This window comes from Entelurus aequoreus, linkage group LG18, assembly GCF_033978785.1.
Source record: "Entelurus aequoreus isolate RoL-2023_Sb linkage group LG18, RoL_Eaeq_v1.1, whole genome shotgun sequence".
Lineage (NCBI taxonomy): Eukaryota > Metazoa > Chordata > Actinopteri > Syngnathiformes > Syngnathidae > Entelurus > Entelurus aequoreus.
In genome coordinates this window covers 29,311,086-29,324,530 of record NC_084748.1, presented here as the reverse complement: position 1 = coordinate 29,324,530, position 13,445 = coordinate 29,311,086, and the positions used below count along the sequence as shown (strand labels likewise).

At 39.9% G+C, this 13,445-nt stretch overlaps 1 protein-coding gene across 1 annotated transcript; it reads right to left on the bottom strand.

Annotated features, from left to right (window-relative positions):
• Window positions 1-132: 132 nt before the first annotated feature.
• fdx2 (ferredoxin 2) lies at window positions 133-12,799 on the bottom strand. The gene is made up of 5 exons (XM_062026888.1): window positions 12,604-12,799; window positions 12,278-12,329; window positions 5,627-5,733; window positions 2,539-2,626; window positions 133-2,461 (listed from the first exon to the last, which is right to left on the bottom strand). Exons 1-5 carry the CDS (start codon window positions 12,779-12,781, stop codon window positions 2,305-2,307), a joined length of 582 nt encoding a protein of 193 aa, XP_061882872.1. The 5' UTR covers window positions 12,782-12,799; the 3' UTR covers window positions 133-2,304.
• Window positions 12,800-13,445: the final 646 nt, after the last annotated feature.

The following is a 13,445-nucleotide window of genomic DNA, read 5'->3' as shown; positions in this document are numbered from 1 at the left end:
CCTGCACTAAGCATGTTTTTGCATCAACCACTTGACTTTGTTTGTGCTATACTACTAATAAGGACAATGTAGCTCTGTTTGGCAAAATCAAAGGTTCATAGTGTATGCCGTATGCAAAAAAGTGGACTGAAATCAGCTTTAAAATGTACTTTACTGCACAATTTTAAATACTTATGATTTTAAGGACACAATATGACATATATAAGTGACTTACAGGTGTGCACAAGTTGAACAAGTACAGTAGAATTAACAAATCGATGGGTTCGATGCAGCAATGCTAACATAAAGCTGGTTGGAACCAGATTATAATAACAAAACCTTCATTAGCGGCGAATCCAGAAAACTGCTTTGATGTTAAACCTTCAGTAGTAGGAAGTTTTGAAATGTTCATAGCGAGTCGGAAGTTGGACTCCATTAAAGATCCAGCCACAAACCCTTCAAATACACAATATGGCATAATATTACATAATATGTGTGCGTAAATAGCCATGATAAAGGTAATCAAAGTGAAATGACAAAGAGCTAGCTGTGGCGGTAGTTGTGCGTTTGTCAGCTGTAACCTGGAATGTTCCACCCGGCACACAAAGGATTATTACAGGGTCACGCTGAAAATTTTGAAAAGTGATAGAATTACAATTAGAATGAAGTTGTAATATTACAAAAAATATGTGTCATTGTCCCCCCCAAAAATTGTGTAATAATAAAGAAAAAAGTGGTAATTTTCCAAGACTATATGGCCATATTATCGCAAAACTACCGGTAGTATAAGTTTGAGAAGCAAAACAGTTTTGATACTTAAAAATAATTTCATGATTATAACAAGTGATCTTAACTTTTTGGACATTGTTTTATGTGTATGAGAAAATAACATCATGATGAATCAAGTACATAATACACTTTGTAAAGTTGTAAAGATCCATCACTTTCATCAAAATCTAAATGTCTAAACATTTTAAAATTATCTCTCTGAAATTTAAATAACTTTGTCTCATAATACGGTAGATAGATCAGTACAGTACACTACAATACATGTAACTGTTTCTTAATGTGTAAAACTGAATTCAAAATGTGTTGAATACTTGTGAGAGGCATATTTTAGAGTTTAAAACCAGGATAGTGAATTTCCCTGGTAATCTGATGAAATGTTATGGGGGCCACATTTCCAGAAAGCTGAGGACTTTGTATATTCTCCGGAATATACAAAATAGGACTAATAATTAGTCCTATTTTGTATTTTCCGGAGAACCAGTGGACATCTGATTTTGGCGTATTTGTTTTGTGAGTTACAGGAGCGCTTTGCTGTTTGTAAGGACCTTCTGCAAAAAAGCTAGTCAAAGATCATCGCTATGACAGCACTCCAGTGTTTTTAAGAATCTGCTGCAAAAATGTGAGTCTCCCACAAGTTTTTTTTAATTGAACTCGTGTGCCACCAGCTGAATAGCCCAAATGATGAAAAAGAGAGGACCTAAAGTGGAACCTTGAGGAACACCACAAGTATAACTGAAGAAGGTTAATAAATGACTACTGACTGCATTTGACGTAAACGAGCTATAGCAACACCTTAGTTACGGAAAAAATGCCAAATTGGAGAGGACCTAAAGGGGTGCCTTGAGGAACACCTCAGTTATGTCAAGGTTAAAATGTCAATGTAAGTAACACTGTGGTTACCGTGGTCTAAGTTCCTCAATGTGACATGAGTACTCGAGTGTTTTTAGAAATTTGCTGCAAAAATGTTTGTCTCCTAAGTTTGTAATTGAACTGCGCCAGTTGGATAGCCATGGTTTAGAAGTATAAGATATATTTTTATGACTTTTTGTGGGTGCGTTGATAATTCATATTTGGGGTCTTGGAACATAACATGCGCAAAGATTTGGGCTCTACTATATTTTGGCTTGAATCTCTCCAATATTGCTTCATTCTCTTATAACTTTACCACTTTTTTCCCCCTGTTTTTTAATATTTTATTTCCCTGTTCAGTGTGGTCCTCGTACTCCCTTGTAAACAAAATGTACTTTGTCTAAAATGTCTCAAACCTTGACTGTTTAAGTGTTTTTTTTTTATTGTTTAGCAAAGAACACTTTGTGCCACTGTATTTGCCTGAATAGTTTCCACATAAATAAATACGCAGGTTTTAGACATCACCAATGGTTTGGTTCCGTTCTGGGAGAGTCTTACTGCCCCACCTCTGTTAATGTGTCAGTCAATTTCTTCAGGGCGAGTTACCACGGACTTCCCACAAGCCCTGCTTTTTCTCCCTTGTGCACGGCGTCTCGTTCGTAGCCATCCCGCCTGTACAGCGTCCTCTCAGTGAGGTTTGGGGACATGGCCGTCCACGTAGAAGTTCCTAGTGACTTTGGGTAAAGTTATCTCCATGCCCTCCTGCTCCGTAGTGAGAATGATCTGACATCCCAGCCGGGAGTTCTCCTGGAGCATGGGCGCCATGTCCAGCATGTCATCCTCCCTAAAACAACAATGACACATAGTAGAGCTTCTGTTCACTTTATGACACATAAAAATTCAATCAAAAGGCACATCTACCTCTCGAGGGGTTCGGGTAGTGTGTCCAAATGGTCAGTGTTTACATACACATGGCATGTCGAACAGGCCAGGGATGCCTCACATGCACCTGAGGACAAAGCATACAGCACAAGCAACAGTTAGCTTCAATTAAGTGTACAGCGTCCACATAGCGGATTGCATGTCTGCCTCACGAACAGGAGAGTTTGCATGTTCACATGTAATGTTATTATTTTGTAGTGTGGAATAGAAAAGGCTTCTACCTTGTTACAAAATGGAATATATGTCCTGAACATTCTGCACACAATAACCATAATAAATGTAAAACGTTTTTACATTTTTTTGAGCAAATTTATCAAAAATAAAAACAATTAAAACTTACATGCACAGTCGTGGTCAAAAGTTTACATACACTTGTGAAGGACATAATGTCATGGCTGTCTTTAGTTTCCAATAATTTGTACAACTCCAATTTTTTTGTGATGGAGTGATTGGAGCCCATACTTGTTGGTCACAAAAAACTTTCATGAAGTTTGGTTCATTTATGAATTTATTATGGGTCTACTGAAAATGTGAGCAAATCTGCTGGGTCAAAAGTATACATACAGCAATGTTAATATTTGGTTACATGTCCCTTGGCAAGTTTCACTGCAATAAGGCGCTTTTGGTAGCCATCCACAAGCTTCTGGCAAGCTTCTGGTAGAATTTTTGACCACTCCTCTTGCCAAAATTGGTGCAGTTCAGCTAAATTTGTTGGTTTTCTGACATGGACTTGTTTCTTCAGCATTGTCTGCATGTTCTCAATGGGGTTTAAGTCAGGACTTTGGGAAGGCCACTCTAAAACCTTAATTCTAGCCTGATTTAGCCATTCCTTTACCCCTTTAGACATGTGTTTGGGGTCATTGTCCTGCTGGAACACCCAACTGCGCCCAAGACCCAACCTCTGGGCTGATGATTTTAGGTTGTCCTGAAGAATTTGGAGGTAATCCTCCTTTTTCATTGTCTCATTTACTCTCTGTAAAGCACCAGTTCCATTGGCAGCAAAACAGGCCCAGAGCATAATACTACCACCACCATGCTTGACGGTAGGGTGGTGTTCCTGGGATTAAAGGCCTCACCTTTTCTCCTCCAAACATATTGCTGGGTATTGTGGCCAAACAGCTCAATTTTTGTTTCATCTGACCACAGAAATTTCCTCCAGAAGGTCTTATCTTTGTCCATGTGATGTCAGAATCAGGCTAGAATTAAGGTTTTAGAACGGCCTACCTAAAGCCCTGACTTAAACGTTTGGACAATGCCGAAGAAACAAGTCCATGTCAGAAAACCAACAAATTTAGCTGAACCGCATTAATTTTGTCAGGAGGAGTGGTCAAAAATTCAACCAGAAGCTTCCAGAAGCTTGTGGATGGCTACCAAAAGCGCCTTATTGCAATGAAACTTGCCATGGGACATGTAACCAAATATTAACATTGCTGTATGTATACTTTCCTCCAGAAGGTCTTATCTTTGTCCACGTGATATCAGATGAAACAAAAATTGAGCTGTTTGGCCACAATACCCAGTAATATGTTTGGAGGAGAAATGGTGAGGCCTTTAATCCCAGGAACACCATCCCTACTGTCAAGCATGGTGGTGGTAGTATTATGCTCTGGGCATGTTTTGCTGCCAATGAAACTGGTGCTTTAAATGGGACAATGAAAAAGGAGGATTACCTCCAAATTCTTCAGGACAACCTAAAATCATCAGCTCGGAGGTTGGGTTTTGGGCGCAGTTTGGTGTTCCAACAGGACAATGACCCCAAACACACGTAAAAAGTGGTAAAGAAATGGCTAAATCAGGCTAGAATTAAGGTTTTAGAATGGCCCTCCCAAAGTCCTGACTGAAACGTGTGGACAATGCTGAAGAAAAAATTCCATGTCAGGAAACCAACAAATTTAGCTGAACTGCACCAATTGTGTCAAGAGGAGTGGTCAAAAATTCAACGAGAAGCTTGTGGCTGGCTACCAAAAGCGCCTTATTGCAGTGAAACTTGCCAAGGGACATGTAACCAAATATTAACATTGCTGTATGTATACTTTTGACCCAGCAGATTTGGTCACATTTTCAGTAGACCCATAATAAATTCATATAAGAACCAAACTTCATGAATGTTTTCATGACAAACAAGTATGTGCTCCAATCACTCTATCACAAAAAAATAAGAGTTGTAGAAATTATTGGAAACTCATGTTTCATACTATTTTAGATGGCTTTAATTTGGGTTATTCTAGTGTGGACGCCTCAAAATTGTTGTTTTCCTTAATCCTCTGTGCCATGCCATGTTTTGTTTTGTTACTGTCAATAGTGCCGTGTGTGCGTGCGCGCATTTGTATGTATCTCTTCTTTCTTTTTTGTGTGTAAAGCACTTTGTTTGCCACTTGCCTGTGTGTGAAGTGCTATATAAATAAAGTGATTTGATGATCAGATTAAGCTCATGCCAAAGTAAATTGATGCGGACACGTTTGTTACTGCATTCTTTCCAAAACGGTCTTGCATTGGAGACTTTGTATCTGTAATATGCAACTATTATTATTTGATACTTCTTTATATTGACAAATGTGGTGTTTTATACTACGATGTTGTTCAATTATGGCCAGTAATTACGTATATCTAGCTTGGGTGCTATTGTGTGCTCGAGATGTTTTGTAGCCCCTTGTTCCTGTTACCCTATAGACTACCATGTTTACCTTTTACGAATGACTAAAATACAAGAAAAGACCAATCTTATGTAATCATTGTGCTTGTATCGGAGATATTAAGTGCAAGCCAATTTAATCCGATACTTGTTTTTTGGCTGATATTGGATCGCGACACCCAACTATTTAACTTAAACCTGAATTTATTTTGACACGATTTAAGTAGGAATAAGTCTGTCGTAAAATGTTACGTTAAACGCCCTCTCGTTTATTATCTGGTGTTTTATAAGCTATTTTTGGTTGTCAAGTGTGTCTGCAGCTGCATGTCCCTGGGCTACAACGGTAGCGGTATCGTATATAAAGGCAAGACAGAGCAAAAAAATAGATACATAAACAACAGTCCGCCTCTGCATGAATAGATTATAGACACCTACCTTCTAGCTCAATTCCAAACTTTTGAGCCAAGTACATAACATTGTCTCCCACTTTGGCTTTAACTGGGATCCTCTGGCCCGACCGGTCTATGTACACCACATTTACCCTGGAAGGCAGTAAAAACATTCACAAAAAAAGTTTGAGAAAAGTGTTATTTCATTTCATACCGCTGCTCCTCTTTTAGGGGAAGGCCTGTGGAAGTATTATCGTAGCAAAACAAATTTGTTATTGCGTAACTCATTCTGTTTGTTTGTAATCAGATCTGCGTGTCCGTGTTCTCATTTGTGTGTCTGTGTTTAGATCTGTGTGTGTGTAAAACCATCTGTGCGTTTTTATTTTTTTAGCTAAATTAAATATACACAATGTCAGAAAACCCACTATTTCCTATGCTTCACTGATAGTGTTTTAATATTAGTATTTGATCGGTTTTAATGGCTAAGCTTTTGTTGTTCTAAATTCTGGTTTGTACTGTAACACTTTCAGATTTATTTGAATAAAGTGCATAACAAATACTTAATCTATTATTATGATTGATTATGTCTGGCGGGCGTCCTACTCAGTATAGCGGTCCTTGAAGGCACCGGAAAAACATGTCCTCCATCTCGTATTTCACTGACTGAAGATCGACCACTCTGTTGTAAATGAGAACAGCTTGTAGGTTCAATGTACACAATTAAATATCTTAGTTGCTCGGACAGTAATGTGTTTATATAAGTTTAGATTGGTGTATGTTGTTTCTTAATGAGGAAATACATTAATGTTGCTTGTTTTCATGTTAGCATTTAAAATTGCAAGCTTGCACCAGTCAGTCCGCGAGTTTATCAAAGTTCCGTTATTGATCATGATTTTTCGATAATATTAATGTAAAATTCTTAACTCATTACTAGTAGGCGCTTAGCACCCGGTGATGCTCACTAAGCTTAAGTTAGCTTCTGATTCCAATGGTGATAGTTGATAACAGACTGATACGTTTTACTTGAAATGTTATGATCACTGAATATTTTTTTTATTAATGTAGTGCAAAAATAACAATACAAATAGACAATAATAACATAGTTTTAATTTGTTGACAAGACAATATTTCTATTCTATATATTGAATATAGAGTATATTTCTATCCATAATAACCTGTCACGTGTCTCTTTTAATGCAGTGACTGTTGCTATTAGTTTAATGTTACACATTTCAGTTATTCAACGCTGAAAACACATACCAAAGCAAGCCAGTTGTATTTTAAAAAAATGCCATCAATTTAACAGATAAACACTAATGTTTCACAAATCACAAATTGTGCATTTCTGTAGGATAATCTAGACCAGATTTAAGAACTTTATATGCATACAGTGTATATGTAATGTGGTCTACATTAGTCTTCACGTCGTCCTCACAAACCATAAACTTTGTTATAAGGAATCTTTACACAGCATTTATATTAAGATTTTGGTTAAATTGCTGTTTTTATGTTATTTTGCACTGCAGTAGTAATACATTATTCAATGATCATGACATTTTAAGCAAAAAGTATCAGTCTGGCATCGACTATCACTATCGCTCACCATTCCAATCGAAGCTAACGTCAGCCTGGTTGCTAGGCGCTGACCAGTGGTGAGTAAAGACCAGGGGTCGGCAACCCAACATGTTGAAAGAGCCATATTGGACCAAAAATAAAAAAAAACTAATCTGTCTGGAGCCGCAAAAAATTTAAAAGCCTTATGTAAGTGTTATAATGAAGACAACACATTAAGTTAGTGTCTCAGCGGGTGAGATAACTCCTGGAAATTACTGGCTTAGAACTGCCAAAGGTATAGATGTGTGTGCCCAAGTTAAAGGAAAGGACATTCTGTCTTCTTCTAATGGATTTATTACAATCATTGCAAGCTGTGTAATGTTTTGCTGTGGTCTGGAACAACATGGTAACCTTTGCTGTGGTCTGGAACAACATGGTAACATTTGCTGTGGTCTGGAACCACATGGCACACAATCAGAAATTGAGGTGGGCGGGGTTTGGTGGTAGCGGGGGTGTATATTGTAGTGTCCCGGAAGAGTCAGTGCTGCAAGGGGTTCTGGGTATTTGTTCTGTTGTGTTTATGTTGTGTTACGGTGCGGATGTTCTCCCGAAATGTGTTTGTCATTCTTGTTTGGTGTGGGTTCACAGTGTGGCGCATATTTGTAACAGTGTTAAAGTTGTTTATACGGTCACCCTCAGTGTGACCTGTATGGCTGTTGATCAAGTATGCATTGCATTCCCTTGTGTATGTGTAAAAGCTGCAAATATTATGTGACTGGGCCGGCACGCTGTTTGTATAGAAGAAAAAGTGGACGTGACGACAGGTTGTAGAGAAAGCTAAAGGCAGTGCCTTTAAGGCATGCCCCCAATATTGTTGTCCGGGTGGAATTCGGGAGAACTTCGGGAGAATGGTTGCCCCGGGAGATTTTCGGGAGGGGCACTGAAATTTGGGAGTCTCTCTGGAAACTCGGGAAGGTTGGCAAGTATGCGGATTACACACACACAGATTGATATTCAAATTATTTTGCTTCAATACTAAAAATCCACATGAACAAAAAGCCTGTACAGTGGCACCTTGGTTTTCGTACACCCACTTTTTGCTTTGGTTTTTCAACTATGATTTTCGCCAGAAGTTTGCCTCCGTTATCGTTCAGTCAAAACATTAGGCAAAAAAAACTAGTCTATTTCCTCGTGTATCCTTCCACAGAATATGGGGGCCCAAGCAAAAATATTCCATATGTTGGTGACTCTGTCTGTACTTTTTTGGAGTACAGCTGCAAAATAACCCTTCATACGGCCAAAGAAAGATGCAAATGCCAGCACTTATAAAAGGTGAAAAAACATATTTGAATTAAAGAAATAATGTGTAGTACACTAGAAAGGCATCTGTACTTTCTACGCTACTCGCTGTCTTCGCTAACGAGTGTCTTAAACGAAATTATGAAATGATAATTTATCCATTTCATTCATATGTATTTTGCATTTAAGTCTTATGCACATAAAACTAATTATTCTCTACAAAATATGTTTTGTTTATATTTCTGGGTGTCTTGAACAAATTCAATATCATGGGAAACATCTGCCTGGGAACCTTTTTTTATTTTATTCTATTAAGGATCCCCCATTAGTCCTACACCGCAGTGGAGACTATTCTTCCTGGGGTCCAGGCAAAAAAACATCACACAATCATAAAAACAAAAGATTATAATGCAGTAAACATGATCAGTGGTTAGAGTGTCTGCCCTGAGATCGGTAGGTTGTGAGTTCAAACCCCGGCCGAGTCATACCAAAGATTATAAAAATGGGACCCATTACCTCCCTGCTTGGCACTCAGCATCAAGGATTGGAATTGGGGGTTAAATCACCAAAAATTATTCCCGGACGCGGCACCGCTGCTGCCCACTGCTCCCCTCACCTCCCAGGGGGTGAACAAGGGGATGGGTCAAATGCAGAGGACAAATTTCACCACACCTAGTGTGTGTGTGACTATCATTGATACTTTACTTTAAAGGCCTACTGAAACCCACTACTACCGACCACGCAGTCTGATAGTTTATATATCAATGATGAAATCTTAACATTGCAACACATGCCAATACGGCCGGGTTAACTTATAAAGTGCAATTTTAAATTTCCCGGGGAACTTCCGGTTCAAAACGCCTTTAACTATAACTTTAACTTTGGAGGATGACATATGCGTGTGATGTCGCGAGGTCCACGGAAGTGTTTGGACCCTTTTGGACACAATACAAACAGCTCTGTTTTCTTCGACAAAATTCCACAGTATTCTGGACATCTGTGTTGGTGAATCTTTTGCAATTTGTTTAATGAACAATGGAGGCTGCAAAGAAGAACGTTGTAGGTGGGATCGGTGTATGCGGCTGGCTGTAGCAACACAACAAGGAGGACTTTGTTGGATAGAAGACGCGCTAGCTGCGAACTCACTTTGACTTCCTACCTCTCCGGGCCGCCGACCGCATCGTCGATCGCTGGAACGCAGGTGAGCACGGGTGTTGATGAGCGGAGGAGGGCTGGCTGGCGTAGGTGGAGCGCTAATGTTTTTATCATAGCTCTGACGAGGTCCCGTTGTTAAGTTAGCGTCGTTAGCAACAGCATTGCTAGGCTTCGACAGGCGTCGAATACACATTAACCGTGTATTTACATGTCCAGTGTTTGGTTTGGTGTCTCCTGATAGTAGTATTGTTGATCTTCTGTCTATCCTTCCAGTCAGGGATTTATTTATTTTGTTTCTATCTGCATTTGAGACAGATGCTATCACGTTAGCTCATGCTAAGAGCTTCGTCGATGTATTGTCGTGGAGATAAATGTCACTGTTAATGTCCATTTCGCCTTCTCGACTCTCATTTTCAAGAGGATATAGTATCCGAGGTGGTTTAAAATACAAATCCGTGATCCACAATAGAAAAAGGAGAGAGTGTGGATTCCAATGAGCCAGCTTGTACCTAAGTTACGGTCAGAGCAAAAAAAGATATCTCTTGAACTGCATTCTAGTCTGTCACTCTAACGTTCCTCATCCACGAATCTTTCATCCTCGCTCAAATTAATGGGGTAATCGTCACTTTCTCGCTCCTAATATCTCTCGCTCCATTGTAAACAACGGGGAATTGTGAGCAGCACTAACGCTTGTGACGTCACGCTACTTCTGGTAGGGGCAAGGTTTTTTTATCAGCGAGCAAAAGTTGCGAACTTTATCGTCGATTTTCTCTACTAAATCATTTCAGCAAAAATATGGCAATATCGCGAAATGATCAAGAATGACACATAGAATTGATCTGCTATTCCCGTTTAAATTTAAAAAATTCATTTCAGTAGGCCTTTAATAATAACATTTTGTAATACAAAAATAGCAAAAACAAAAAACAATAACTTGGACTTTACATAATTATGTTCATACCAAAGATAAAAAAGAGCAATATAAATTGATATATATTTTTTGCAAAAATAAAACAAAGAACCAATGGCCTACAATAGTGTTTTTCAACCACTGTGCCGCGGCACTAGTGTGCCGTGAAATACAGTCTGGTGTGCCGTGGGAGATTATGTAGTTTCACCTATTTGGGTTAAAAATATTGCAAACCAGTAGTTATAATCCGTAAATAGTGTGCCGTTGTTGAGTGTCTGTACTGTCTTGAGCTCGGCAGAGTAACCGTGTAATACTTTTCCATATCAGGAGGTGGCAGCAGGTAGCTAATTGCTTTGTAGATGCCCGGAACGATGAGGATAGTTTGTCGTGATGCCAATATGCAGACAACAGCGGGAGGCAGCGTGCAGGTAAAAAGGTATCTAATACTTAAACCAAAAATAAACAAAAGGCGAGTGCCGCTAAGAAAAGGCATTGAGGCATAGGGAAGGCTATGCAAAACGAAACTAAACATGAACTGGCTGCAAAGTAAACAAAAACAGAATGCTGGATGACAGCAAAGACTTGGAGCGTGTGGAGCAGAGACGGCGTCCACAAAGTACTATGGAACATGACATGACAATCAACTTAAGTATTCTTGATTGCTAAAACAAAGCAGGTGCGGGGAATAGCGCTTAAAGGAAGACATGAAACTGCTACAGGAAAATACCAACAAAACAGGAAAAGGCCACTAAAATAGGAGCACAAGACAAGAACTAAAACACTACACACAGGAAAACAGCAAAAAACTCAAAATAAGTCATGGTATGATGTGACAGGTCGTGACAATAGACCCACTTTGAGACAAGAGCTATTGTGATGCATGCTTGTTTATGACCGAAAGGACAAGATCACAGGTACAAGCTGCCGAAATTAGTTTCTTCCGCTAGGTGGCGGGGCTCTCTTTTAGAGATAGGGTGAGAAGCTCTGTCATCCGGGAGGAGCTCAAAGTAAAGCCGCTGCTCCTCCACATCGAGAGGAGCCAGAAGAGGTGGTTCGGGCATCTGGTCAGGATGCCACCTGAACACCTCCCTAGGGAGGTGTTTCGGGCACGTCTGACGGGGAAGACCCAGGACACGTTGGGAAGACTATCTCTCCCGGCTGGCCTGGGAACGCCTCGGGATCCCCCGGGAGGGGCTGGACGAAGTGGCTGGGGAGAGGGAAGTCTGGGCTTCCCTGCTTAGGCTGCTGCCCCCGCGACCCAACCTCGGATAAGCGGAAGATGATGGATAGATGGATGGTTGTTTATGGTTTGAATTCATATCCAACAATTGCGAGAACGACTTTTTACTGTCAATATCGGCTGCTGACTTTCATTTTTTAATGTTTTCTGCTGGTGGTGTGCCTCTGGATTTTTTCCATGAAAAATTGTGCCTTGGCTCAAAAAAGGTTGAAAACCACTGGCCTATAATATACACATTAGTGTACCAAAGACAAACCTCAACTTTTTGGAAAGGTTTAACAACAAAAACAGAGGTGCCAATGCATTATTTCAAATCATTTCCAGAACTGTACAAATTTGACTACACGGTCATTTAACATAAGTTTATGCACAAAGAAAAAATTAGCACAGGTGTTAATTAAGTTCGACAAACAATAGCTGAGCAATGTTGATTTTTACTGTCAAAACTAAGCATGACATCAACACTTCCGGTGTCAATCTTTAACCCAACACAACTTCCGTCTCCTTTCACAATAAAAAATAAATAAATGCAGACTTACACATCTTCTGAGATGTCTTCATCGGCGCTGGTCTCCTCGTTGTGGTACAAACCTTGGCAAAGAAAAGAGGACACGGCCATTAAGTAATCTTTCTCTGGGAGGTGCAGACGTCATGACAACAAATGACTTTTAACTCGATGTTACACAATGCCATGTGAGTGAAGTTACACAATTGTCATTGCGTACATTTTGTAGCGGCGGTTTTAGCGCTTAAAAGTGTCGAGTAAGACGTTAAAGCAACAAGTAGCTCACATACGCAGACGTAATAAAGCAAGCGGCGCGAAACAATTAAAAACTGGTTGAAACTGGCAAGCCGATTCACTCACATATACTCGTCTGTAAGTATCGATTGGCGGTTCGGAAACTGCCCGCCGAGTATTTCCTTTGCAAATAAGCCATGTGGGTCTTTAGCCTGGACAGAGGACGTGTAATATAGTCTGGTCGAACTCCTGAAAGTCTCAAAGTCAGCCCCATGCTGGAGCGAACCGCAGCAGAGGCCGCCATGTTTGTGTTTTGATCACGTGAACGACGCCGGCCAATAGGAAAAGGGCTCTGTTAAAGGACGTTGTTATGACGCTAGAGGGCGCTGTCATTCTAAGTTGGAATCAGTGACATGCAGCATCTATTCTTAATTAAAAAGTGCAATATTTTTGGAGTCACTGCAGGACTTCCTGATATAATATCTAATCAAAATATACCCATATACTGTTGTTGTATTCATATATCTATAAATATTGTATTTAAAGCTGATCAACCTTTCTTTATAATCAAGATCTTGCATTGCATCAAGTTGCAATAATTGGGTGTACTTTCTTTTGGAGACATATTTCAGTAGTTATATTTCTTTGGTGGTGTTGTGGTACTTTCCAGTTCCACTACAGCCAACCATTGCAGATGTCAAGTGTTGAAGTTGGTTTTATTTTAGGCTATGTCTACACTAAGCCGGATAAACGGATAATTATTTAGCCTAAGCCCATACTTGCCAACCCTCCCGATTTTCCCGGGAGACTCCCGAATTTCAGTGCCCCTCCCGAAAATCTCCCGGGTCAACCATTCTCCCGAATTTCTCCCGAATTCCACCCGAACAACAATATTGGGGGCGTGCCTTAAGGGCACTGCCTTTAGCGTCCTCTCTCACCTGAAACCTTCACCCCATAACAGGACAGCA